Source organism: Liolophura sinensis, chromosome 12, assembly GCF_032854445.1.
Source record: "Liolophura sinensis isolate JHLJ2023 chromosome 12, CUHK_Ljap_v2, whole genome shotgun sequence".
Lineage (NCBI taxonomy): Eukaryota > Metazoa > Mollusca > Polyplacophora > Chitonida > Chitonidae > Liolophura > Liolophura sinensis.
The window spans coordinates 11,844,936-11,870,092 of NC_088306.1; the positions used below are offsets into that span (position 1 = coordinate 11,844,936).

The 25,157-nt window shown below is 39.2% G+C and overlaps 2 protein-coding genes across 2 annotated transcripts; both read right to left on the minus strand.

Moving 5' to 3' along the window:
- Positions 1–8,690, minus strand: LOC135479697 (uncharacterized). The gene is made up of 7 exons (XM_064759600.1): positions 8,612–8,690; positions 7,586–7,708; positions 5,004–5,155; positions 4,188–4,502; positions 1,254–1,449; positions 572–678; positions 1–424 (listed from the first exon to the last, which is right to left on the minus strand). The coding sequence occupies exons 1-7, from the start codon at positions 8,688–8,690 to the stop codon at positions 20–22; spliced, it is 1,377 nt and encodes a 458-aa protein (XP_064615670.1). The 3' UTR covers positions 1–19.
- A 2,217-nt stretch (positions 8,691–10,907) lies between these two features.
- LOC135479411 (uncharacterized) lies at positions 10,908–24,554 on the minus strand. Its single transcript, XM_064759239.1, has 7 exons — positions 24,353–24,554; positions 19,673–19,795; positions 17,061–17,223; positions 16,245–16,559; positions 13,313–13,508; positions 12,632–12,738; positions 10,908–12,484 (listed from the first exon to the last, which is right to left on the minus strand). Exons 1-7 carry the CDS (start codon positions 24,406–24,408, stop codon positions 12,080–12,082), a joined length of 1,365 nt encoding a protein of 454 aa, XP_064615309.1. The 5' UTR covers positions 24,409–24,554; the 3' UTR covers positions 10,908–12,079.
- Positions 24,555–25,157: the final 603 nt, after the last annotated feature.

Here is a 25,157-nt window from a genome sequence, read left to right on the forward strand (position 1 = left end):
CCCTAAGAGCTGGGCCCCCTTACTCCTTCACTTTCCGTCTCTGCTGGCGTCTCTGCTTGCGTCTCTTCTGGTTTCTGTCTATTCTCTTATGTCTTCGGCCGTCTTTCTTTTTCCCTCTTAACTTGCGGTTCTTTCTCCGTGACCATTTCCTGCGCCATTGACCTTGGATTGACCTTGACCTGCCGATAGCAGGCTCGGCTCCCATACCGAAGAGAACTTTATTCACAGCTCTGTCCATTTTATGTTCGTTTATCACACACATCTTCTGACACTTTTCTGTCAGATTTGTCTTCTCTTCTGTTGACATCTGGTACCACGCAGCCCGTGACGTGTGAACGTTTTTGGCAATAGTGCGCTCAAGTCTCGCCATGCGGCGTGATAATCGCCTACAGTATTTCGAGGATAGCATTGTGCCAACACATTTCTGTGAGAAAACAAAAGATGAAATCAATAATTTTCAATGAAAAAAATATCGATTGTATATTTTGATTTCAACAAGTTGAGAATGAGGCTGGGTAACTAAACTGTCGAATGGGCAAAATGAGATTCTACGAGACTACGTGATACTCACCGCCTCCTTCACTTTTTCTCCTATCCTCATTACGTGATTCAGTTGTATTTCGCACAGGGTGACATTTTTCCATAACATCGTCTTCTTAGAGGCTCGATCCATCGCGGCTGAAATATAAAAATAAACTGTGGTCGTTGTACTCAGTATTTTACTAGTATATGATAGTTTTCACATATAGTTGCGTTTTTCTAGAACATATAGCGTTAACCTTAGAGGCTCAATCTGTTAATTCTAGGAGAAAGTGCAAAAGTAATTTTACGCCATACTCAAGAATATTTCAAGTAAAAGATGTACCACTCAGAGGTAGCTAATCCATCTCTCCATCAAGCTATCAAAAAACAAAACAACTTATGATAACGAGAGCCGCCTAAGGGTTCTACACCATTGATGTCTAATAAATTGCAATTAACATCACAACATCACATTGCTTTAACCTAATTCTGCTGAAGCCATGGTGCTAAAGCGGGGGTGGGTGGTGGGGGGGGAGGTCTGGGGTGGTATAATGTGCTAGTATGTTTTAAGCATTTACATGAACTTCTGGAATAAAATGCTTAGATAAATTGGCAAACGGTTGCGTTTCATCGATTACGTTGATCATTTGCAAAATTATCATGCACAGTCGTAGCTGCTCAGAGTTTACCCTCTGTGCTGTAAGTCTTTTATTATTGTTTACTTTACCCACCCGGGGCGTCTCCTGTAAATGGCCACATGACATAGTTCATGTAGTAAGGATCCATGGCCAGCTTAGACAGTACCCTCTGTCTGACCTCTTCCATTTCACTTTGCTCTGACTTCACCCTCTCTACAGAACCCGCGGCCAGGGCCTGGGGGAAATTCCAGCTGCGGTACTCTCGATCTGCTGTCGATAAGCGGATTATCTGCAACAGAAAAACGCGGAAAATTATGAGATTAAATGTTCAGTAAAGACAGAAGATTTGACAGGGAAAATGACTGAATGGTTTAAATGAGTAATAAAGGTGGATATTTTAGATGGAAAATGCGCGACGAACTGATCCAATCATAAAATGAGCATCAAAGACAGATGATTGAACAGGAAAAATGCGGGAAAGGATTTTGAATGGTTAAATGGGTAATATACAGGGACGAGCGGGAAATGATCGAATAAAGTCGGGAAATGATCACATGGTTAAATGATAAAGGCGGATGATTTGAATGGGAATTGTGGGAAATGAGCGAATGGTTGAAGGAGTAATAAATGCAGATGATTGGTAAGCAAAGCGGGGGGAAATGATCAAATGGTTACATGTGTAATAAAAGCGGATGATTTCAAAGTAATGAGAACAGCGGACATGATCGCATAAAGTACTGGAAATAATCTATTGGTTAAATGATAAATATATAGGCGGAAGGAATAAAAGGAAAAGATCGGGAAATGATCAAATGGAGTAATCAAAGAAGATTATTCGAAATGGAATGCGCCGGAAATGATCCAACAGAATATGAGTGGTGTAAATGGGAAAGAGGGATTCGCGAGGGAAAACGAAAGAAAATGACTCGATAGAAGCAGATGTTCTTTCCCTCATGCTTTTGGTGAAGATTCAAACAAACCTGAAGGCTTATTTGCCCATTACCCTGTTAGCAACAAAACCATTGAAATCTCGGATACGCGGAACTAGTCTGTAGACAGTAAAACGGTTTGACCATGTCTAGTGATTGGTGAAAGCGGCTTGTTTTGATTGGGTTAGGGTGAAAAGAGTTCATATTTCTAAAGGTCAGACTGTAATCTCTTGGTAGTTATTTTATGGAAACCCGAAACGCCCGATGGGTGCTTATATGTCTGGTCATTCGGAATAACCAACACGGTTCTAACTACAGCTGAGAGATAGACTCGCACATCTTAAACGAGATTTTGGCTTCTCGATCCTAGGCAGAAAGATGTTTGAGAGTTCAAATCGCAGTCATGTCGATGGGCTTATACTTTCTTATCTCCCTACGTGATATTTTATTCAGTGTATGTGTAGAATCGTTATCCCCGTTGATTTTTTTTCATGCAATGCTATTACAAATGATCAAATATTACATCTTAAATTATGTAATACGAAATATGTGCTATACCTGAAACTTTTGTCTGCGCAATCTTTCATTTTTGTATATTATTTTTGACTAGTGTATTTAATCGGATTTGAATCAGATAAATCAGTTACAAGGAGACAATTTTAAAGTACTCATCTATCGTGACCAAAAGTCAGGTACCTGAAAGCACCTGTTGCGTAATTTCAACAGTGCGTTTTCTTATTTAATCTTAGTTTAACATCTGTGTTACATACCACACTACCCCTAAGGTCGCGATTACATATACTTTTATGGAATATCTGTATACCACCCATATATACAAGTGACTGGTTGATTTAATTAGCCATGCAATAATAAATATATACATTAGATTTTAGGACATCGACAAAATACAGATAACAATAAAGTCTAGAAAGATGTAATACATGGTGGAAATAAACCTCAGGTTGAGATTGTTCTATCCCATGTATCAGTAATAACAGTATTGGCGGTGTGAGGCTGACATTTTAGTTTGTGTCTAAATATTTTTTTCCCTAAATATATATGTATTTATTGTGTCTCAACTATACCTTAACTGTGTAATGTTAGACTGAAGATTGCAGCATAGAAAGTAGAAAAGATTTTAATAAAGACTGAAAGTGCGATTTAGAAGAAACTGATCTTAGTGTTAATTGAAGTTTATTTCATTCCCTCAGACCGGAAGTTCTGAATAAATAATATGATAGATTTGTTTTATACAATGGTTTGAGGAAGGCTGGATGTCTATCTCACGTGTGATACGGATTTAAAATTTCTTGCTTGATTAAACAGGACTTTAAACTTACAGGAATAGTGTCTATGGAATAAAAGTAAATATGAGTTTGTAACAGAGTAGAAAATAGAGATAGTTCGGCAAGGGGAAAGATTTTCCCCTTTTTTATGACAGAAATCACTTGAGTTGCGTCATCGTTGGAGTAAATGCAACTTGCGTCATCTGCAAATACAGTAAGATCCAGGAGGTTTGATGCTCCACTGATGTCATTAATATAGAGTAGAAATAAAGTAAGATCCAGGAGGTTTGATGCTCTGGTGATGTCATTAAAGTAGAGTAGAAATAAAGTAAGTTCCAGGAGGTTTGATGCTACAGTGATGTAATTAAAATAGAGTAGAAATAAAGTAAGATCCAGGAGATTTGATGCTCTAGTGATGTCATTAAAATAGAGTAGAAGTAAAGGAAGATCCAGGAGGTTTGATGCTACGTTGATGTCATTAATATAGAGTAGAAATTAAGTCGGGTCGAGAATAGATCCCTGTGAGACACCACAAGTGATTGTAGCTGGATTAGATAGAGCGTTATTAAACTTCACGTACAGTTGTCTGTCAGACAGATAGTTATTAAACCACTTATTTGGGCAGTTGCAAATACCATAATGAGAAAGTTTAAGAAGAAGGATATACAGTGTCAAATGCCCACAAGTGAAAATGCTTACATACTAATACTTATTTATTTATTTGTGTACATCTTGCATCCTCAAGCAAAGGTTTCAAGAAATCACATACAATCGTGTATCGAGCGTGACGTCCCTGCGAGAACCACGCTTACCTTGATAGTCTCCAGGTTATGAGAAGAAAACTGCAACAATGTCTCCAACTGATCCGACAGTTTGTCTGTACTGAACTCAATTTTCTTTGAGCTTTTCGCATCAGCCTCTGTCTTGTAAGTCAGAGAGACCAGGATCATCTCTTTTGACCCGTATGTGATGTATTTTGGGTAAAAGTTTGGTTCTCCCTCTTGACCCGAAGCGCCGCCATTTTGGACTGAACTGGAACCGAGCAGCACCATCCCCCGTCGGTAAGTGCCAAAAAGCGCTCGATTGTAGGTAGCATCATCGAAGGCAATCGATTTGGCGATATCAACCTGAAATAAAATAAAAGAAAATCGTTATTTGAGTTGTCATATGATTTCTTCTTGTATTTTGTTTCGAATGCATCTTGGTATGGCTTCTTCAGAAGAACGGACGTTTTAACATTTGTTGATAGCAGAATTATGATACGCCCTATCATAAACCCAGCCACGACGCAAACCTCGTGGTTGGGTGTAAGGGAGACGTGTAGCAGTGCTCATTCACAGCAGGAGAACGATGATGAATTCATTTGTCAGCGTAAATAGTTAAAATTACGTGGAAAAAACCTTCACTTCTTCTTATTGATGGTCAATTCATCTTGGGTTCGAGTAAACAAAAGGCACCAATTAAAGTTACAAAACGGTCCCAAGAGAACTTTCTAAGGACATACCATGGGCTAAAATGCTAACAGAGACAGAGCGGCTTTCAGTTCTCAAAGATGGCAGAAAGACTATAAGATCCACATCTGGTCAGTATTTCCAGCCAGAATTCTATGCCCACGTTCAGTCACTTACCGTGACACACTCGGAGTTGTAGAGTAGTCCGAGTCGAGAAACAGAGTTCCCGTCACATAGACCGAGGTGAGAGAAGAGATCTATAGGTGATTTCACCTCCACCACGCTCTCGTGGACGATTTCGCTAGCCTGGAAACTCTCTGGCCGTCTTTCTTAAGGTGGCTGTAATGACAGGTAAACGAAAGTCTAGGTTAAAAAAAAATCACAATGCCATGCAGAGATCTCTAACAAAATTCGCTTCCATTATAGTTTTTAAAAAGTTCAATTCTACGTAGGGGCTCAATTTGTTATTTGTGTTTCATTAAGCTTTGTAAATCTGAAACATTATGGTCCACAGTCAACAAGGTTTAAACCGTGATCCCAATCCTGGTTAAACAACTGAAACATAATGTACTCAGTTGCAAGATTTATTAGATCACAATTCTGACCGAATTAGTAAACTGTGCAGAGTGACCACAATATATTTTTATTGCATCTATTGGCCTTTCACATCAGTCCGATTTCTCAGTAGTATTTAACGTTCTTTTTCAACAACTTTCATTTTTACTTTTGGACCATATTTCATGCTCTGGCTGTATCGTGAGAAACACGTGGCCCCATTGCCTTTGTATGTTTCGTTGGATAATACGGAAACAAGATATCAACCACAAAGAAGTGTTTCCCCGCCTCTTAGTAAGAAACATTTCAAGCCTAAAGTCATTCGGGTCCAGACTGTCTAGGGTATTGCTCCTTCCCGTTTTGCAAAGACGATTTGCGGGCAAACTGGTACGTATTACTTATTTATTTATTTATTTATTTATTTGATAGGTGTTTTACGCTGTACTCAAGAATATTTCACTTATACGACGGCAGCCAGCATTATGGTGGGAGGAAACCGGGCAGACACCTGTGGAAAACCACGCATGAGAAAAATCCGACTTGGGTCGGAGTTACCATTGTTAAGGAAAAGGTATACACCACTGAGTGATGGATAACTCGCTGTCTGAATATCATACCAGTTGAAAAAATGTCTTTATTTAAGGCAGCGAGTGCAAAATAATGTTTGGATCAGTTATACGTCGTTTAGCAGCATACCGGTTTACACACTGGGGAAAGCTTAATGGTATGGGTCGTACGTGGGCAAGTCTGTCAGCAACCTGCGGATGGTTGTGTGTTTTCTCCTGGGCTGCGCCCGGTTTCCTCCCACCATAATGATGGCCGCCGTCATATAAGTGAAATATTCTTGAGTACAGCGTAAAACATAAATCAGATAAAGAAAATAAATTAATGGGATGGGAGGAAACATGCCCCACGCATCGGGGTTGTCTCTGAGCTTGTTCAAATCAATTATGTTCAAATCAACGTCCGAATGTTTACTTGGACAGCTTTGACTTCACCGTTGATTACCTTAATTATCTTGTATATCTTGCAGCAAATCCTGGTAATGACACGTACTGACTATTAAAATGACAATCATGGAAGTACGCATCATTTACCAAGAGGGAGCGGTGTAATATGATGTTGAATATGAGCTGATATATAATGTCATGTATTTGAAAAATCCAGTATTTATTTTTCCAAGGGAAAAGTCCAACAGTTATGAGTAATAATCACATATTTGCGGCAGCTGCGGAAGAATTTTACATGTACTCCGGACTCATACATGCAACATGCAATGATACAGTTTTGTATGCTTGGGTTGTACACCCAGTAGGCAAGCTGTCACGGCTCTTTGGGCAATTTCCGCTGACTTACGATCAAAAAGACAGAAAGAAATTGATATATACTTTACCTTATCTTCGTCTGTCTCCTGACCCACAGTGTTCTACATTTGTGATTTTGAATTAGGTGATGGAGATAGACTGAGGTAATAGTACGGCAGTTAAACAATTACAGAGGTGTTATATCATTTTGTTTTAATGTATCAAGTACGGTCCGCACACGTGATTGTGACGCTTGTGTAAATATAAATCTTGACTCGTACTGTACGATTGGGTTCATTTGTTCAATAATGAAATTGAATTGTTGGTGAACAAAGAGAGATTCTGGTAAGCTGTGATTCTGGTAAGCTGTGATTCTGGTAAGCTTTGATTCTGATAGGCTGTGATTCAAAGCTGATACATTATTCAGAAAGTGTGATGTACGTCCACGAGGAAGATCAGCAAAGATATACACAGTTTGACCGCTTTGCTTGGATTGTGAAAAATCTCGGTCCAATACTTATTTATTTATTTCATTGGAGTTTTACGCCGTACTCAAGAATATTTCACTTATACAATGGCGGCCAGCATTATGGTGGGTGGAAACCGGACACAGCCCGGGGGGAAACCCACGACCATCCGCAGGTTGCTGAAGACCTTTCCACGTACGGCCGGAGAGGAAGCCAGCATGAGCGACCGCATTGGTGAGAGACTCCTGGGTCATTACGCTGCGCTAGCGCGCTAATCAACTGAGCCTAATAATTTGGTATTAGGAACGGATTAAGCTGCTATTAGGAGCGGATCAATCCATTATATGAACGAAAATGCATTCCGTCATCATTAACGGAAGACATGTTTGAGGATAGCTGTCTATACGTGTAAAATATAGCAATCAGGACTTACCAATTCGCAGTCTTCGTAGATTTTCCACTGGCTGAAGGTCTGGATACATCTGCACATTCTCCAAGATGAACGTAATGGCCGAACTTCCGGTAAAAATCAAAAGCCAAAATATCAAGTTGTTCCCTGAAAAACATAAACCATAAAGTTCTAAATACACTTGCAAGAGTCTTACTAAAGATTGTGAAAACCTACGACAAGTTCCTGTACGTAAATTTGGAAAACTGCCGGCAGGAACAGAAAAGTTCTCTAAACGTTTGGTTATTTCCATTTATTAATGCTAATGTATATATTTGGACAGCGCCCTGTGGTGACTGAGAATTCGTCTCGTGTGCGGGAGAATCCGGGTTCAACACCGACTCAGGTCACGGTATGGTCTTTAAAAGTCTTTGCGCTTCCCCGCTTAGCGCTCATGTAAAGGGAGATAGACCAGGCATTGGTCAGGCTGGTTATTGTTACTGACATATTGTTACTGAGTGATGCGTCATAGCGATAGTGTCTTAACACATAAATAGGTCGGTAATGGGACTGATTTACCACAAGAAAACACCTTCTTGATGTGACTGAACAAATGTTGGAAGTATGAGTCAAGCCAAAAAAAAAAAAAAATCATTTATTTGCTTGGTGACTTAACGCCGCGCAATTCCAAGTTTTATGTACGCTGTAAGGGTGCAGAGAGCAAACCGGTCAGATACCGGAAGTGATCCCGCACCTTGGAGAGTGGGTCTATGTTTTTTATAAAGTGTTTTGGGGTGTTATTGTGGCCATTGAACCGGATATGTACATGCCTTTAAGTTGACGTTCTTAGGGTTCTGTGGAGCTATATAAACATAAGCATATGTGATTACTACGCCGTGGTGAAGTTTCTGTCTTGGCAACTACATGTATAGGCATGTACATTGTATGGAAAATAGCCCTTGTTTTGACCATGTATTCACATATTTACACACTGATATCACTTAGTTCATATAAGTTTCCGTGCGGCCAGGATGTAATTCCGTTCCTGTTTGAATTAATTTCACAGCCCACCACTATCTTGGAATCCCATTGGTTGATATGATCGAGCAGACAAGCCATTAGCCACGTAAGAAGACGTAGGAACACCCATCACTAAAGGTCATGGCTGACAGATAATAATTGCGTAACACTGTATCTCCCTCAAGGGCAACGTTTGTGGTGTAGAGCCATCAGGCAACAACTCGAGCTTAATTTGTTTTAACCACCAATTCCCGCTAATTTGAATCACTGAATTTAACCGAAAGACGGAGACACTCTATTTAAAATGGCCATCCAGAAAGTAAAAAAAAAAAAAACAAAAAAAGCTTGAAATTCTGTCCCATAGTCAGAGTTTTGTCCACAGGGAGAGACAGAGAGGAGGGGAGGGGGGGTCTTTCACCTTTATCTTATTGCAAATAGGATTTGACGTTGGAGAAATATGGCCCATATATGCTTATACCAAGACTTACACGATTAGGCCAATTTCCTCTACATCGAGGGGACAACCGCAACCTCCATGGACAACCGCAACCTCCATGGCCTACAACAACTTCCATGGTCAACCGCAACCTCCATGGCCTACAACAACTTCCACAGCCAACCGCAACCTTCACGGCCTACCACAACCTCCACGATATTATTGATGGAGTACAATTTCCAAGAGCAATTGTTCGTACGGTCAAGTTACAAATCTGACGTAGTTGCTCGACCTCATAATGTTGAAGTGAAATTTTACACGGTAATTCAAGCATTACAAGTGTGGCTATTGTGTAATGAAATTCGCAATAACAAAGTATTCTTGTTTCAATTTAAGGCTTTTCTAATCTTCAGTTTATATCTCCCGGTTTTCTCGTCCTGAATGTAGGTAATCCTACACACATAAATGTGATGATTTAAAAGTTATGTGAACATTATTAATTTCATTAAAGTTCGTCTCCATGAGAGGCACACTAATGAAGAAGTGTCAGTAAATTAAACTTGTCCGAAATGTCGATGAATGGATAGAAGCTGTCATAAAATAATGCTCTTTTTCCGTCAATGGGCAAGGTAAATAGCTTTATAGAATGCAGGAAGTAATGGAAAAGGACGGAAAACGACGAAAAATATCTTCACTGTTTAGAAAAACTTGTACGGCATTCTCGCTCACCATCAGAGTGCGGCAGGTATTTTTACCTTCATGTGGTGTCTATATATTGCTCATGCAAGCTGGGCTATTGAAGAATATCGGTTCGAAGTAAACATGGTTTTAGTGCCTTTGGGAAATGAGTCGGTTATATATATATAGATTAACCCTCTTAGCCAAAGGATTTCGTTAATTTTCCATTCATGACCAAGCTAATTACAAGCTGGATTAACATTGTTCATTAAAGAAATATTGTATTCAGGTCAAAAACACCATTCCATGCCAACAACAACACTTTAGTCGTATATACAAAATACTGTCACCAATTAATCCCTTATGCAGCGGATTAAATCACGCTAAACAGGCTTAGTAGTTCAGGGGATAGTCCGGAATGTAAACAATTCGGTCAAATGGATTAATGGAACCCGTCCTGTATTGTTTTGTTTTATCTTACCATTAACTGGAACACGAGGGCTACATCTGAATGTTTATGCCCCCGTGCAATGTAGTAATGTTTTGATCTGATTTATATAGAGGTCAAAACACACATATTTACAAACAATTCCTTTGAGTATTAAGTTCAACACAACTCAAATACATCAAATATGGTATTATGTGTGGAGCACAAAGATTTAAATGAGTGTAACAGCATCTGTGAAGTTGTAAAGCGGGTAGCAGCACCAGTTTTGTGTATCGACATCGGCACGATGTGGGTGAACGTTGACGAAGTGACGAAAATGGCTATAATCACTCCTTCCGAACTGTAGAGCCTACAAACATATACAAGCGAGGTCAGAGTCCCTGTCGCCTCTACTATCCACGGGTTTATTATGTTGTATCAGAGGCTATAGAGGATATCATTCCCACCCGAGACTCACATACATATAACTGTGTTATATTAGTCCCGGCTACCACCATAGAGTCCGCATAGAGGGTTATTTAAAGGGAAAAAATGAATCATACATCACGCAGATGAAAGACCATTAAACACTGTCTAGGAAAATAGTTTGATTCATTTCTTTTAGATTTTTCCAAACCGAATAAAATGCTTTTATTGTATGTGTCGGATCCTATGGTGGTCTCTTGGGGCCGAAAGGGTATCTCTGACTCCACATACATAGTGCTGACTTAAAATATTAAAATACAAGTAGTTCGTTTTAAGGCCCATTTGACACCACTATGTATGCGCATACGTTTTGAATGATACCAAGCTTAGAGTGAAAATCTGCATATCTTTCCTGTCAAAACTTGTCAAAAGTTTTGTGTGGTATTAAATAATATAATTATATGGTTACTAGATTTATTCTGTATTGGAGCATTGATACCGTAATTCATTACTTCACAAATTTCTATAACTTTTGCCCTAAAACAGGACTCCGTGTGGAAAAGTCAAAACTTTGTCAAGGATTTTTTTTCCTTTTGATTGAATATTGGAATTTTACTTCCCAGGCAATTTCTGTTGACGTGAAGGAGGCACAAGCAGTTAAATTGTATTTATATATTTATCTGAGTGGTGTTTTACGCCGTACGACCATAGACAGTTTTGCTAGCAGAACTTCCACACATGTATGACCGGAGAAGCCAGCATGAACTGGACTTGAACTCACATCACTGGGTGAATGCTGTACAAAATTAAGAATATAGAAGACTGCAGCATGGAGAGTAAAACCAGAGCATGGCAAATGTTCACACTTAATGGGTAAAGTATGAAATTAAGCGTTTAAGCATCAAAGGAAATTTCTGATGACACTCGACACACATGCAACTGAAAGTTTTTCCTTCAGACAAGTCCAGTTTGCGTGTCTATCAACTGTGTTCATCTCACATTGTAAGTTGTACGAGGTTATCAGATGAAGCATTTCTTTGGAAAGTCTTTTAATATAAAAAAAGTTCAACATAATGAAGGTAATAAAAATGGTTCGATATAGCAAATATTCAACAAGAAACTTATAGTTAACTTAATAGCATTTGATCATGCCTCAAGTTAACCATACCTAGAACATGTTGCATACCAACATCTAATTAAAATTAGAAAGTTATACAGAGAGGACAGATTTCCAAAACAACCCTATTATCAGTTATACTACCAGTAAAATTAACAAAGGTAAATCTTACAACAAAGTCTTAAAGATATTTATTTAACCTACAAAAAGCTCTTCATAAGAAATTCGCCATACCATGGCATCCAAACCTCATTTCCATATGATTTGAAATAAACCTATATGGTTTTGAATGTTGGCCCTGTAAAGATCCGCAAAACATTTTGGGACATTTTTTGGATTCCAGACAATTAAAGGCTTCATTAATTTTGCAATTAGAATTTCAGTCTCCAGGTTTTCAGATTTAACGTATATGTCATCCCTAAGAGCTAGGCCCCCTTACTCCTTCACTTTCCGTCTCTGTTGGCGTCTCTGCTTGCGTCTCTTCTGGTTTCTGTCTATTCTCTTATGTCTTCGACCGTCTTTCTTTTTCCCTCTTAACTTGCGGTTCTTTCTCCGTGACCATTTCCTGCGCCATTGACCTTGGATTGACCTTGACCTGCCGATAACAGGGTCGGCTCCCATACCGAAGAGAACTTTATTCACAGCTCTGTCCATTTTATGTTCGTTTATCACACACATCTTCTGACACTTTTCTGTCAGATTTGTCTTCTCTTCTGTTGACATCTGGTACCACGCAGCCCGTGACGTGTGAACGTTTTTGGCAATAGTGCGCTCAAGTCTCGCCATGCGGCGTGATAATCGCCTACAGTATTTCGAGGATAGCATTGTGCCAACACATTTCTGTGAGAAAACAAAAGATGAAATCAATAATTTTCAATGAAAAAAATATCGATTGTATATTTTGATTTCAACAAGTTGAGAATGAGGCTGGGTAACTAAACTGTCGAATGGGCAAAATGAGATTCTACGAGACTACGTGATACTCACCGCCTCCTTCACTTTTTCTCCTATCCTCATTACGTGATTCAGTTGTATTTCGCACAGGGTGACATTTTTCCATAACATCGTCTTCTTAGAGGCTCGATCCATCGCGGCTGAAATATAAAAATAAACTGTGGTCGTTGTAAGTATTTTACTAGTATATGATAGTTTTCACATATAGTTGCGTTTTTCTAGAGCATATAGCGTTAACCTTAGAGGCTCGATCTGTTAATTCTAGGAGAAAGTGCAAATGTAATTTTACGCCATACTCAAGAATATTTCAAGTAAAAGATGTACAACTCAGAGGTAGCTAATCCATCTCTCCAACAAGCTATCAAAAAAGAAAACAACTTATGATAACGACAGCCGTCTAAGGGTTCTACACCATTGATGTCTAATAAATTGCAATTAACATCACAACATCACATTGCTTTAACCTAATTCTACTGAAGCCATGGTGCTGAAGCCGGGGTGGGTGTGGGGGGGGGGGAGGTCTGGGGTGGTATAATGTGCTAGTATGTTTAAAGCATTTACATGAACTTCTGGAATAAAATGCTTAGATAAATTGGCAAACAGTTGCGTTTCATCGGTTACGTTGATCATTTGCAAAATTATCATGCACAGTCGTAGCTGCTCAGAGTTTACCCTCTGTGCTGTAAGTCTTTTATTATTGTTTACTTTACCCACCCGGGGCGTCTCCTGTAAATGGCCACATGACATAGTTCATGTAGTAAGGATCCATGGCCAGCTTAGACAGTACCCTCTGTCTGACCTCTTCCATTTCACTTTGCTCTGACTTCACCCTCTCTACAGAACCCGCGGCCAGGGCCTGGGGGAAATTCCAGCTGCGGTACTCTCGATCTGCTGTCGATAAGCGGATTATCTGCAACAGAAAAACGCGGAAAATTATGGGATTAAATGTTCAGTAAAGACAGAAGATTTGACAGGGAAAATGACTGAATGGTTAAATAAGTAATAAAGGTGGATATTTTGGATGGAAAAGCGCAACGAACTGATCCAATCATTAAATGAGTATCAAAGACAGATGATTGAACAGGAAAAATGCGGGAAAGGATTTTGAATGGTTAAATGGGTAATATACAGGGACGAGCGGGAAATGATCGAATAAAGTCGGGAAATGATCAAATGGTTAAATGATAAAGGCGGATGATTTGAATGGGAATTGTGGGAAATGAGCGAATGGTTGAAGGAGTAATAAATGCAGATGATTGGTAAGCAAAGCGGGGGGAAATGATCAAATGGTTACATGTGTAATAAAAGCGGATGATTTCAAAGTAATGAGAACAGCGGACATGATCGCATAAAGTACTGGAAATAATCTATTGGTTAAATGATAAATATATAGGCGGAAGGAATAAAAGGAAAAGATCGGGAAATGATCAAATGGAGTAATCAAAGAAGATTATTCGAAATGGAATGCGCCGGAAATGATCCAACAGAATATGAGTGGTGTAAATGGGAAAGAGGGATTCGCGAGGGAAAACGAAAGAAAATGACTCGATAGAAGCAGATGTTCTTTCCCTCATGCTTTTGGTGAAGATTCAAACAAACCTGAAGGCTTATTTGCCCATTACCCTGTTAGCAACAAAACCATTGAAATCTCGGATACGCGGAACTAGTCTGTAGACAGTAAAACGGTTTGACCATGTCTAGTGATTGGTGAAAGCGGCTTGTTTTGATTGGGTTAGGGTGAAAAGAGTTCATATTTCTAAAGGTCAGACTGTAATCTCTTGGTAGTTATTTTATGGAAACCCGAAACGCCCGATGGGTGCTTATATGTCTGGTCATTCGGAATAACCAACACGGTTCTAACTACAGCTGAGAGATAGACTCGCACATCTTAAACGAGATTTTGGCTTCTCGATCCTAGGCAGAAAGATGTTTGAGAGTTCAAATCGCAGTCATGTCGATGGGCTTATACTTTCTTATCTCCCTACGTGATATTTTATTCAGTGTATGTGTAGAATCGTTATCCCCGTTGATTTTTTTTCATGCAATGCTATTACAAATGATCAAATATTACATCTTAAATTATGTAATACGAAATATGTGCTATACCTGAAACTTTTGTCTGCGCAATCTTTCATTTTTGTATATTATTTTTGACTAGTGTATTTAATCGGATTTGAATCAGATAAATCAGTTACAAGGAGACAATTTTAAAGTACTCATCTATCGTGACCAAAAGTCAGGTACCTGAAAGCACCTGTTGCGTAATTTCAACAGTGCGTTTTCTTATTTAATCTTAGTTTAACATCTGTGTTACATACCACACTACCCCTAAGGTCGCGATTACATATACTTTTATGGAATATCTGTATACCACCCATATATACAAGTGACTGGTTGATTTAATTAGCCATGCAATAATAAATATATACATTAGATTTTAGGACATCGACAAAATACAGATAACAATAAAGTCTAGAAAGATATAATACATGGTGGAAATAAACCTCAGGTTGAGATTGTTCTATCCCATGTATCAGTAATAACAGTATTGGCGGTGTGAGGCTGACATTTTAGTTTGTGTCTAAATATTTTTTTCCCTAAATATATATGTATTTATTGTGTCTCAACTATACCTTAACTGTGTAATGTTAGACTGAAGATTGCAGCATAGAAAGTAGAAAAGATTTTAATAAAGACTGAAAGTGCGATTTAGAAGAAACTGATCTTAGTGTTAATTGAAGTTTATTTCATTCTCTCAGACCGGAAGTTCTGAATAAATAATATGATAGATTTGTTTTATACAATGGTTTGAGGAAGGCTGGATGTCTATCTCACGTGTGATACGGATTTAAAATTTCTTGCTTGATTAAACAGGACTTTAAACTTACAGGAATAGTGTCTATGGAATAAAAGTAAATATGAGTTTGTAACAGAGTAGAAAATAGAGATAGTTCGGCAAGGGGAAAGATTTTCCCCTTTTTTATGACAGAAATCACTTGAGTTGCGTCATCGTTGGAGTAAATGCAACTTGCGTCATCTGCAAATACAGTAAGATCCAGGAGGTTTGATGCTCCACTGATGTCATTAATATAGAGTAGAAATAAAGTAAGATCCAGGAGGTTTGATGCTCTGGTGATGTCATTAAAGTAGAGTAGAAATAAAGTAAGTTCCAGGAGGTTTGATGCTACAGTGATGTAATTAAAATAGAGTAGAAATAAAGTAAGATCCAGGAGATTTGATGCTCTAGTGATGTCATTAAAATAGAGTAGAAGTAAAGGAAGATCCAGGAGGTTTGATGCTACGTTGATGTCATTAATATAGAGTAGAAATTAAGTCGGGTCGAGAATAGATCCCTGTGAGACACCACAAGTGATTGTAGCTGGATTAGATAGAGCGTTATTAAACTTCACATACAGTTGTCTGTCAGACAGATAGTTATTAAACCACTTATTTGGGCAGTTGCAAATACCATAATGAGAAAGTTTAAGAAGAAGGATATACAGTGTCAAATGCCCACAAGTGAAAATGCTTACATACTAATACTTATTTATTTATTTGTGTACATCTTGCATCCTCAAGCAAAGGTTTCAAGAAATCACATACAATCGTGTATCGAGCGTGACGTCCCTGCGAGAACCACGCTTACCTTGATAGTCTCCAGGTTATGAGAAGAAAACTGCAACAATGTCTCCAACTGATCCGACAGTTTGTCTGTACTGAACTCAATTTTCTTTGAGCTTTTCGCATCAGCCTCTGTCTTGTAAGTCAGAGAGACCAGGATCATCTCTTTTGACCCGTATGTGATGTATTTTGGGTAAAAGTTTGGTTCTCCCTCTTGACCCGAAGCGCCGCCATTTTGGACTGAACTGGAACCGAGCAGCACCATCCCCCGTCGGTAAGTGCCAAAAAGCGCTCGATTGTAGGTAGCATCATCGAAGGCAATCGATTTGGCGATATCAACCTGAAATAAAATAAAAGAAAATCGTTATTTGAGTTGTCATATGATTTCTTCTTGTATTTTGTTTCGAATGCATCTTGGTATGGCTTCTTCAGAAGAACGGACGTTTTAACATTTGTTGATAGCAGAATTATGATACGCCCTATCATAAACCCAGCCACGACGCAAACCTCGTGGTTGGGTGTAAGGGAGACGTGTAGCAGTGCTCATTCACAGCAGGAGAACGATGATGAATTCATTTGTCAGCGTAAATAGTTAAAATTACGTGGAAAAAACCTTCACTTCTTCTTATTGATGGTCAATTCATCTTGGGTTCGAGTAAACAAAAGGCACCAATTAAAGTTACAAAACGGTCCCAAGAGAACTTTCTAAGGACATACCATGGGCTAAAATGCTAACAGAGACAGAGCGGCTTTCAGTTCTCAAAGATGGCAGAAAGACTATAAGATCCACATCTGGTCAGTATTTCCAGCCAGAATTCTATGCCCACGTTCAGTCACTTACCGTGACACACTCGGAGTTGTAGAGTAGTCCGAGTCGAGAAACAGAGTTCCCGTCACATAGACCGAGGTGAGAGAAGAGATCTATAGGTGATTTCACCTCCACCACGCTCTCGTGGACGATTTCGCTAGCCTGGAAACTCTCTGTGCCGTCTTTCTTAAGGTGGCTGTAATGACAGGTAAACGAAAGTCTAGGTTAAAAAAAAATCACAATGCCATGCAGAGATCTCTAACAAAATTCGCTTCCATTATAGTTTTTAAAAAAGTTCAATTCTACGTAGGGGCTCAATTTGTTATTTGTGTTTAATTAAGCTTTGTAAACCTGAAACATTATGGTCCACAGTCAACAAGGTTTAAACCGTGATCCCAATCCTGGTGAAACGACTGAAACATAATGTACGCAGTTGCACGATTTATTAGATCACTATTCTGACCGAATTAGTAAACTGTGCAGAGTGACCACAATATATTTTCATTGCATCGATTGGCCTTTCACACCAGTCCGATTTCTCAGTAGTATTTAACGTTCTTTTTCAACAACTTTCATTTTTACTTTTGGACCATATTTCATGCTCTGGCTGTATCGTGAGAAACACGTGGCCCCATTGCCTTTGTATGTTTCGTTGGATAATACGTAAACAAGATATCAACCACAAAGAAGTGTTTCGATCCCGCCTCTTAGTAAGAAACATTTCACGACTAAAGTCATTCGGGTCCAGACTGTCTAGGGCATTGCTCCTTCTTGTTTTGCAATGAGGATTTGCGGGTAAACTGGTACGTATTATTTATTTATTTATTTATTTATTTGATTGGTGTTTTACGCTGTGCTCAAGAATATTTCACTTATACGACAGCGGCCAGCATTATGGTGGGAGAAAACCGGACAGAGACCGGTGGAAAACCACGACCATCGGCAGGTTGGTGGAAGACCCGTATTACTTATGTACTGGTATTTACATATTGGCATGAGAAAAATCCGGCTTGAGTCGGAGTCACCATTGCAAAGGAAAAGGAATATACCACTGAGTGATGGATAACTCGCGGTCTGAATATCATACCAGTTGAAAAATATCTTTATTTAAGGCAGCGAGTGCAAAATAATGTTTGGATCAGTTATATGTCGTTTAGCAGCATACCGGTTTACACACTGTGGGAAAGTCTGTCAGTAACCTGCGGATGGTTGTGTGTTTTCTCCCGGGCTTTGCCCGGTTTCCTCCCACCATAATGATGGCCGCCGTCGTATAAGTGAAATATTCTTGAGTACAGCGTAAAACATAAATCAGATAAAGAAAATAAATTAATGGGATGGGCGGAAACATGCCCCGCGCATCGGGGTTGTCTCTGAGCTTGTTCAAATCAATTATGTTCAAATCAACGTCCGAATGTTTACTTGGACAGCTTTGACTTCACCGTTGATTACCTTAATTATCTTGTATATCTTGCAGCAAATCCTGGTAATGACACGTACTGACTATTAAAATGACAATCATGGAAGTACGCATCATTTACCAAGAGATAGCGGTGTAATATGATGTTGAATATGAGCTGATATATAATGTCATGTATTTGAAAAATCCAGTATTTATTTTTCCCAAGGTAAAAGTCCAACAGTTATGAGTAATAATCACATATTTACGGCAGCTGCGGAAGAATTTTACATGTACTCCGGCCTCATACATGCAACATGCAATGATACAGTTTCTGTATGCTTGGGTTGTTCACCCAGTAGGCAAGCTGTCACGGCTCTTTGGGCAATTTCCGCTGACTTACGATCAAAAAGACAGAAAGAAATTGATATATACTTTACCTTATCTTCGTCTGTCTCCTGACCCACAGTGTTCTTACATTTGTGATTTTGAATTAGGTGATGGAGATAGACTGAGGTAATAGTACGGCAGTTAAACAATTACAGAGGTGTTATATCATTTTGTTTTAATGTATCAAGCACGATCTGCACACGTAATTGTGACGCTTGTGTAAATATAAATCTTGACTCGTACTGTACGATTAGGTTCATTTGTTCAATAATGAAATTGAATTGTTGGTGAACAAAGAGAGATTCTGGTAAGCTGTGATTCTGGGAAGCTGTGATTCTGGTAAGCTTTGATTCTGATAGGCTGTGATTCAAAGCTGATACATTATTCAGAAAGTGTGATGTACGTCCACGAGGAAGATCAGCAAAGATATATACAGTTTGACCGCTTTGCTTGGATTGTGAAGAATCTCGGTCCAATACTTATTTATTTATTTGATTGGAGTTTTACGCCGTCCTCACGAACATTTCACTTATACGACGGCGGCCAGCATTATGGTGGGTGGAAACCGGGCAGAGCCCGGGGGAAACCCACGACCATCCGCAGGTTGCTGAAGACCTTTCCACGTACGGCCGGAGAGGAAGCCAGCATGAGCGACCGCATTGGTGAGACTCCTGGGTCATTACGCTGCGCTAGCGCGCTAACCAACTGAACCTAATAATTTGGTATTAGGAGCGGATTAAGCTGCTGTTAGGAGCGGATCAATCCATTATATGAACGAAAATGCATTCCGTCATCATTAACGGAAGACATGTTTGAGGATAGCTGTCTATACGTGTAAAATATAGCAATCATGACTTACCAATTCGCAGTCTTTGTAGATTTTCCACTGGCTGAAGGTCTGGACACATCTGCGCATTCTCCAAGATGAACGTAATGGCCGAACTTCCGGTAAAAATCAAAAGCCAAAATATCAAGTTGTTCCCTGAAAAACATAAACCATAAAGTTCTAAATACACTTGCAAGAGTCTTACTAAAGATTGTGAAAACCTGCGACAAGTTCCTGTACGTAAATTTTGAAAACTGCCGGCAGGAACAGAAAAGTTCTCTAAACGTTTGGTTATTTCCATTTATTAATGCTAATGTATATATTTGGACAGCGCCCTGTGGTGACTGAGAATTCGTCTCGTATGCGGGAGAATCCGGGTTCAACACCGACTCAGGTCACGGTATGGTCTTTAAAAGTCTTTGCGCTTCCCCGCTTAGCGCTCATGTAAAGGGAGATAGACCAGGCATTGGTCAGGCTGGTATCGACATATTGTTACTGAGTGATGCGTCATACCGATAGTGTCTTAACACATAAATAGGTCGGTAATTTGACTGATTTACCACAAGAAAACACCTTCTTGATGTGACTGAACAAATGTTGGAAGTATGAGTCAAGCCAAAAAAAAAAAATCATTTATTTGCTTGGTGACTTAACGCCGCGCAATTCCAAGTTTTATGTACGCTGTAAGGGTGCAGGGAGCAAACCGGTCAGATACCGGAAGTGATCCCGCACCTTGGAGAGTGGGTCTATGTTTTTTATAAAGTGTTTTGGGGTGTCATTGTGGCCATTGAACCGGATATGTACATGCCTTTAAGTTGACGTTCTTAGGGTTCTGTGGAGCTATATAAACATAAGCATATGTGATTACTACGCCGTGGTGAAGTTTCTTTCTTGGCAACTACATGTATAGGCATGTACATTGTATGGAAAGTAGCCCTTGTTTTGACCATGTACTCACACATTTACACACTGATATCACTTAGTTCATATAAGTTTCCGTGCGGCCAGGATGTAATTCCGTTCCTGTTTGAATTAATTTCACAGCCCACCACTATCTTGGAATCCCATTGGTTGATATGATCGAGCAGACAAGCCATTAGCCACGTAAGAAGACGTAGGAACACCCATCACTAAAGGTCATGGCTGACAGATAATAATTGCGTAACACTGTATCTCCCTCAAGGGCAACGTTTGTGGTGTAGAGCCATCAGGCAACAACTCGAGCTTAATTTGTTTTAACCACCAATTCCCGCTAATTTGAATCACTGAATTTAACCGAAAGACGGAGACACTCTAATTAAAATGGCCATCCAGAAAGTAAGACAAAAAACAAAAAAAAGCTTGAAATTCTGTCCCATAGTCAGAGTTATGTCCACAGGGAGAGACAGAGAAGGGGGGGGGGGCTTTCACCTTTATCTTATTACAAATAGGATTTGACGTTGGAGAAATATGGTCCATATATGCTTATACCAAGACGTACACGATTAGGCCAATTTCCTCTACATCTAGGGGACAACCGCAACCTCCATGGACAACCGCAACCTCCATGGCCAACCGCAACCTCCATGGCCTACAACAACTTCCACAGCCAACCACAACCTTCACGGCCTACCACAACCTCCACGATATTATTGATGGAGTACAATTTCCAAGAGCAATTGTTCGTACGGTCAAGTTACAAATCTGACGTAGTTGCTCGACCTCATAATGTTGACGTGAAATTTTACACGGTAATTCAAGCATTACAAGTGTGGCTATTGTGTAATGAAATTCGCAGTAACAAAGTATTCTTGTTTCAATTTAAGACTTTTCTAATCTTCAGTTTATATCTCCCGGTTTTCTCGTCCTGAATGTACGTAATCCTACACACATAAATGTGATGATTTAAAAGTTATGTGAACATTATTAATTTCATTAAAGTTCGTCTCCATGAGAGGCACACTAATGAAGAAGTGTCAGTAAATTAAACTTGTCCGAAATGTCGATGAATGGATAGAAGCTGTCATAAAATAATGCTCTTTTTCCGTCAATGGGCAAGGTAAATAGCTTTATAGAATGCAGGAAGTAATGTTAAAAGTGGCGTTGTGATTGACCGCCAACCGACTGGAAAAGGACGGAAAACGACGAAAAATATCTTCACTGTTTAGAAAAACTTGTACGGCATTCTCGCTCACCATCAGAGTGCGGCAGGTATTTTCACCTTCATGTGGTGTCTATATATTGCTCATGCAAGCTGGGCTATTGAAGAATATCGGTTCGAAGTAAACATGGTTTTAGTGCCTTTGGGAAATGAGCCGGTTATATATATATATAGATTAACCCTCTTAGCCAAAGGATTTCGCTAATTTTCCATTCATGACCACGCTAATTACGAGCTGGATTAACATTGTTCATTAAAGAAATATTGTATTCAGGTCAAAAACACCATTCCATGCCAACAACAACACTTTAGTCGTATATACAAAATACTGTCACCAATTAATCCCTTATGCAGCGGATTAAATCACGCTAAACAGGCTTAGTAGTTCAGGGGATAGTCTGGAATGTAAACAATTCGGTCAAATGGATTAATGGAACCTGTGCTATATTGTTTTGTTTTATCTTACCATTAACTGGAACACGGGGGCTACATCTGAATGTTTATGCCCCCGTGCAACGTAGTAATGTTTTGATCTCATTTATATAGAGGTCAAAACACACATATTTACAAACAATTCCTTTGAGTATTAAGTTCAACACAACTCAAATACATCAAATATGGTATTATGTGTGGAGCACAAAGAGTTAAATGAGTGTAACAGCATTTGTGAAGTTGTAAAGCGGGTAGCAGCACCAGTTTTGTGTATCGACATCGGCACGATGTGGGTGAACGTTGACGAAGTGACGAAAATGGCTATAATCACTCCTTCCGAACTGTAGAGCCTACAAACATATACAAGCGAGGTCAGGGTCCCTGTCGCCTCTACTATCCACGGGTTTATTATGTTGTATCAGAGGCTATAGAGGATATCATTCCCACCTGAGACTCACATACATATAGCTGTGTTATATTAGTCCCGGCTACCACCATAGAGTCCGCATAGAGGGTTAATTAAAGGGAAAAAATGAATCATATATCACGCAGATGAAAGACCATTAAACACTGTCTAGGAAAATAGTTTGATTCATTTCTTTTAGATTTTTCCAAACCGAATAAAATGCTTTTATTGTATGTGTCGGATCCTATGGTGGTCTCTTGGGGCCGAGAGGGTATCTCTGACTCCACATACATAGTGCTGACTTAAAATATTAAAATACAAGTAGTTCGTTTTAAGGCCCACTTGACATCACTATGTATGCGCATACGTTTTGAATGATACCAAGCTTAGAGTGAAAATCTGCATATCTTTCCTGTCAAAAACTTGTCAAAAGTTTTGTATGGTATTAAATAATATAATTATATGGTTACCAGATTTATTCTGTATTGGAGCATTGATACCGTAATTCATTACTTCACAGATTTCTATAACTTTTGCCCTATATCTGGCACAGGTTAATCAGCCATGCTTGGTTGATGAAACAGCCAATACACCCTGAAAATCAAATCAAATATGGCGTCTGTTTGTGCAAAGACACCACATCCGCAAACCAACAGAATAGTGTCATTCATTCCATAAATCCTAAATAATATAGCTTTGAAATATTAAATTCTGTAAATCACTAACCGCCGCCTTCATCGACGATTTAATGAAGTATACACAGTAATATATACATGTATATACGTGAATCGGTGACAACACCGACGTAAAACTAAAGCGGAGTGTACGTACACGTCCGTACATGTATATCTGAGATACAGTAGGAACAAAACGTGCGTGTATACCACTGATTATATAAATACATGCAGCTACATGTATATATGTCATGAAATGTTGTATAAAATCTCAGACAGTATAACTGCGCGAAAGGAGCGTTTATTTTAATTCAAATATTTCCTTTTCCCCTTAAACGAACACGTGTGTTCATGCATGGGGTTATTAAGTACAATCTTAATTTATGGGTTTAACTTAGTCAATTAAGTGAATATGAAACCATATATATTCATTCTTCCTGCATTGCTTGTTTCTAGGAAATATGGAATGTGTATGCCTGTATTGCCTTTAAGGGTGTCATCGGCGTTATAGAGGGTGCCCCAGAAGTCGCGCACCACCCAGAGCGGTGTGTTGCTCGATCTCTTCCAAACATAAAAACCAATTCACTTCTTTCTTGTACTGTTAGTTTATTAGCCATAATTACCTCTGAAAGAGGAAAAAAATTAAAATCAGTATTAAATATGAAACACAGAAAAAAACCCAGAAAATCAGGATGGTGCGCGACTTCTGGGACACCCTGTATATAGTTCTTACACAGATATACCGGCCACTTTTACCTATATATTTAGATGTATGGTCCTACCTTGTCAATACCCTACGCGAATATACCTGGACTCTACAGTACAGTCAACATCTTGAGTCTGATGAAAAGTTTACAGAGCGTGAGTTGCAGAATATGACTGCTACCGGTACACGTTTTAGTGGCAGGCCTATGAGAAACATGTATTACCGAAATTCCAAATAATCTAGGCATAGAGGTATATACTATACATTCATATATACCTCCATGGTCAAACACACGTTGATCTAAAAATGAACAATAAATATTTAGTAATTGTCTTGCTTTTACATATATACTTACCCGAGTATAAGAGGATATATTCCACCAAGGCAGAGAAGTAACAGGACTTTATCCATCGTTGTTATTTTGCTAGTCACTGATATATAGATGTACAGACTACATGTATATAGACCCAGCGAGCACGTGTTCTTGACAGCTTGTATGGGTGAAGGACTCAACTATGATTTGTCCGCTAAACTGCACCAAGCCTCTTTGACCTCGACAATAGTTGTATACTGAACGACGTTCTGGGGAAACTAAACAATTATGCCAGCTATCGTCATCTCCCAGAACGGGACATAAAACTGATAACCCTGTCACAATGCGCGGGTCAATGAAACAGCGCTTTGCTATGCGCGCCCTGCGTGGAGGTTGATATATCAGTAACGCTCCATGGGGCGGGCATCAGGCCTAGTCAGCGGTTTGTTCAGAACACGGCCAATTACGGTTATCAAAGCACCGTTAAAATGTGTGAAGGCCCGCTGTGACTTTAATTAACGCTCACAAAAAAAAATGTTCTAAACTTGATAACAACAAATAGATACTTGACAATAGATCCTCATGTGGCCATGTGGGTTTATGTCCTCTGCATGACGATACAGTATAGGATGGGTATAATTGCTCGACAGAGACTACATTGTATTAAGTATGTCACACAAGTTAGATTAGGAACTGCCTGTATAGAAACATGTCTAAACAAACATCTAATTGTTTAAAACATGTCTAAAGAAAGCAACGCAATTCATGTTGTCGTAGGAACAACCTCAACCCACTCACATGCAGCACTCTTCATAGATATACTGTCATTAAAAGAAAAGAATTTTGA

Coding starts and splice junctions, on each gene's coding strand:
- LOC135479697 (XM_064759600.1), bottom strand. CDS start 8,690: ATGGGTGTTCCTACGTCTTCTTACGTGGCTAATGGCTTGTCTGCTCGA. Junction 679..1,253: donor ATTTACAGGAGACGCCCCGG/GTGGGTAAAGTA, acceptor TTTATATTTCAG/CCGCGATGGATCGAGCCTCT. Junction 425..571: donor GAGAAAAAGTGAAGGAGGCG/GTGAGTATCACG, acceptor GTTTTCTCACAG/AAATGTGTTGGCACAATGCT.
- LOC135479411 (XM_064759239.1), bottom strand. CDS start 24,408: ATGGATAAAGTCCTGTTACTTCTCTGCCTTGGTGGAATATATCCTCTT. Junction 19,796..24,352: donor ATATATCCTCTTATACTCGG/GTAAGTATATAT, acceptor TATGTTTTTCAG/GGAACAACTTGATATTTTGG. Junction 17,224..19,672: donor TCTACAAAGACTGCGAATTG/GTAAGTCATGAT, acceptor CTGTCATTACAG/CCACCTTAAGAAAGACGGCA.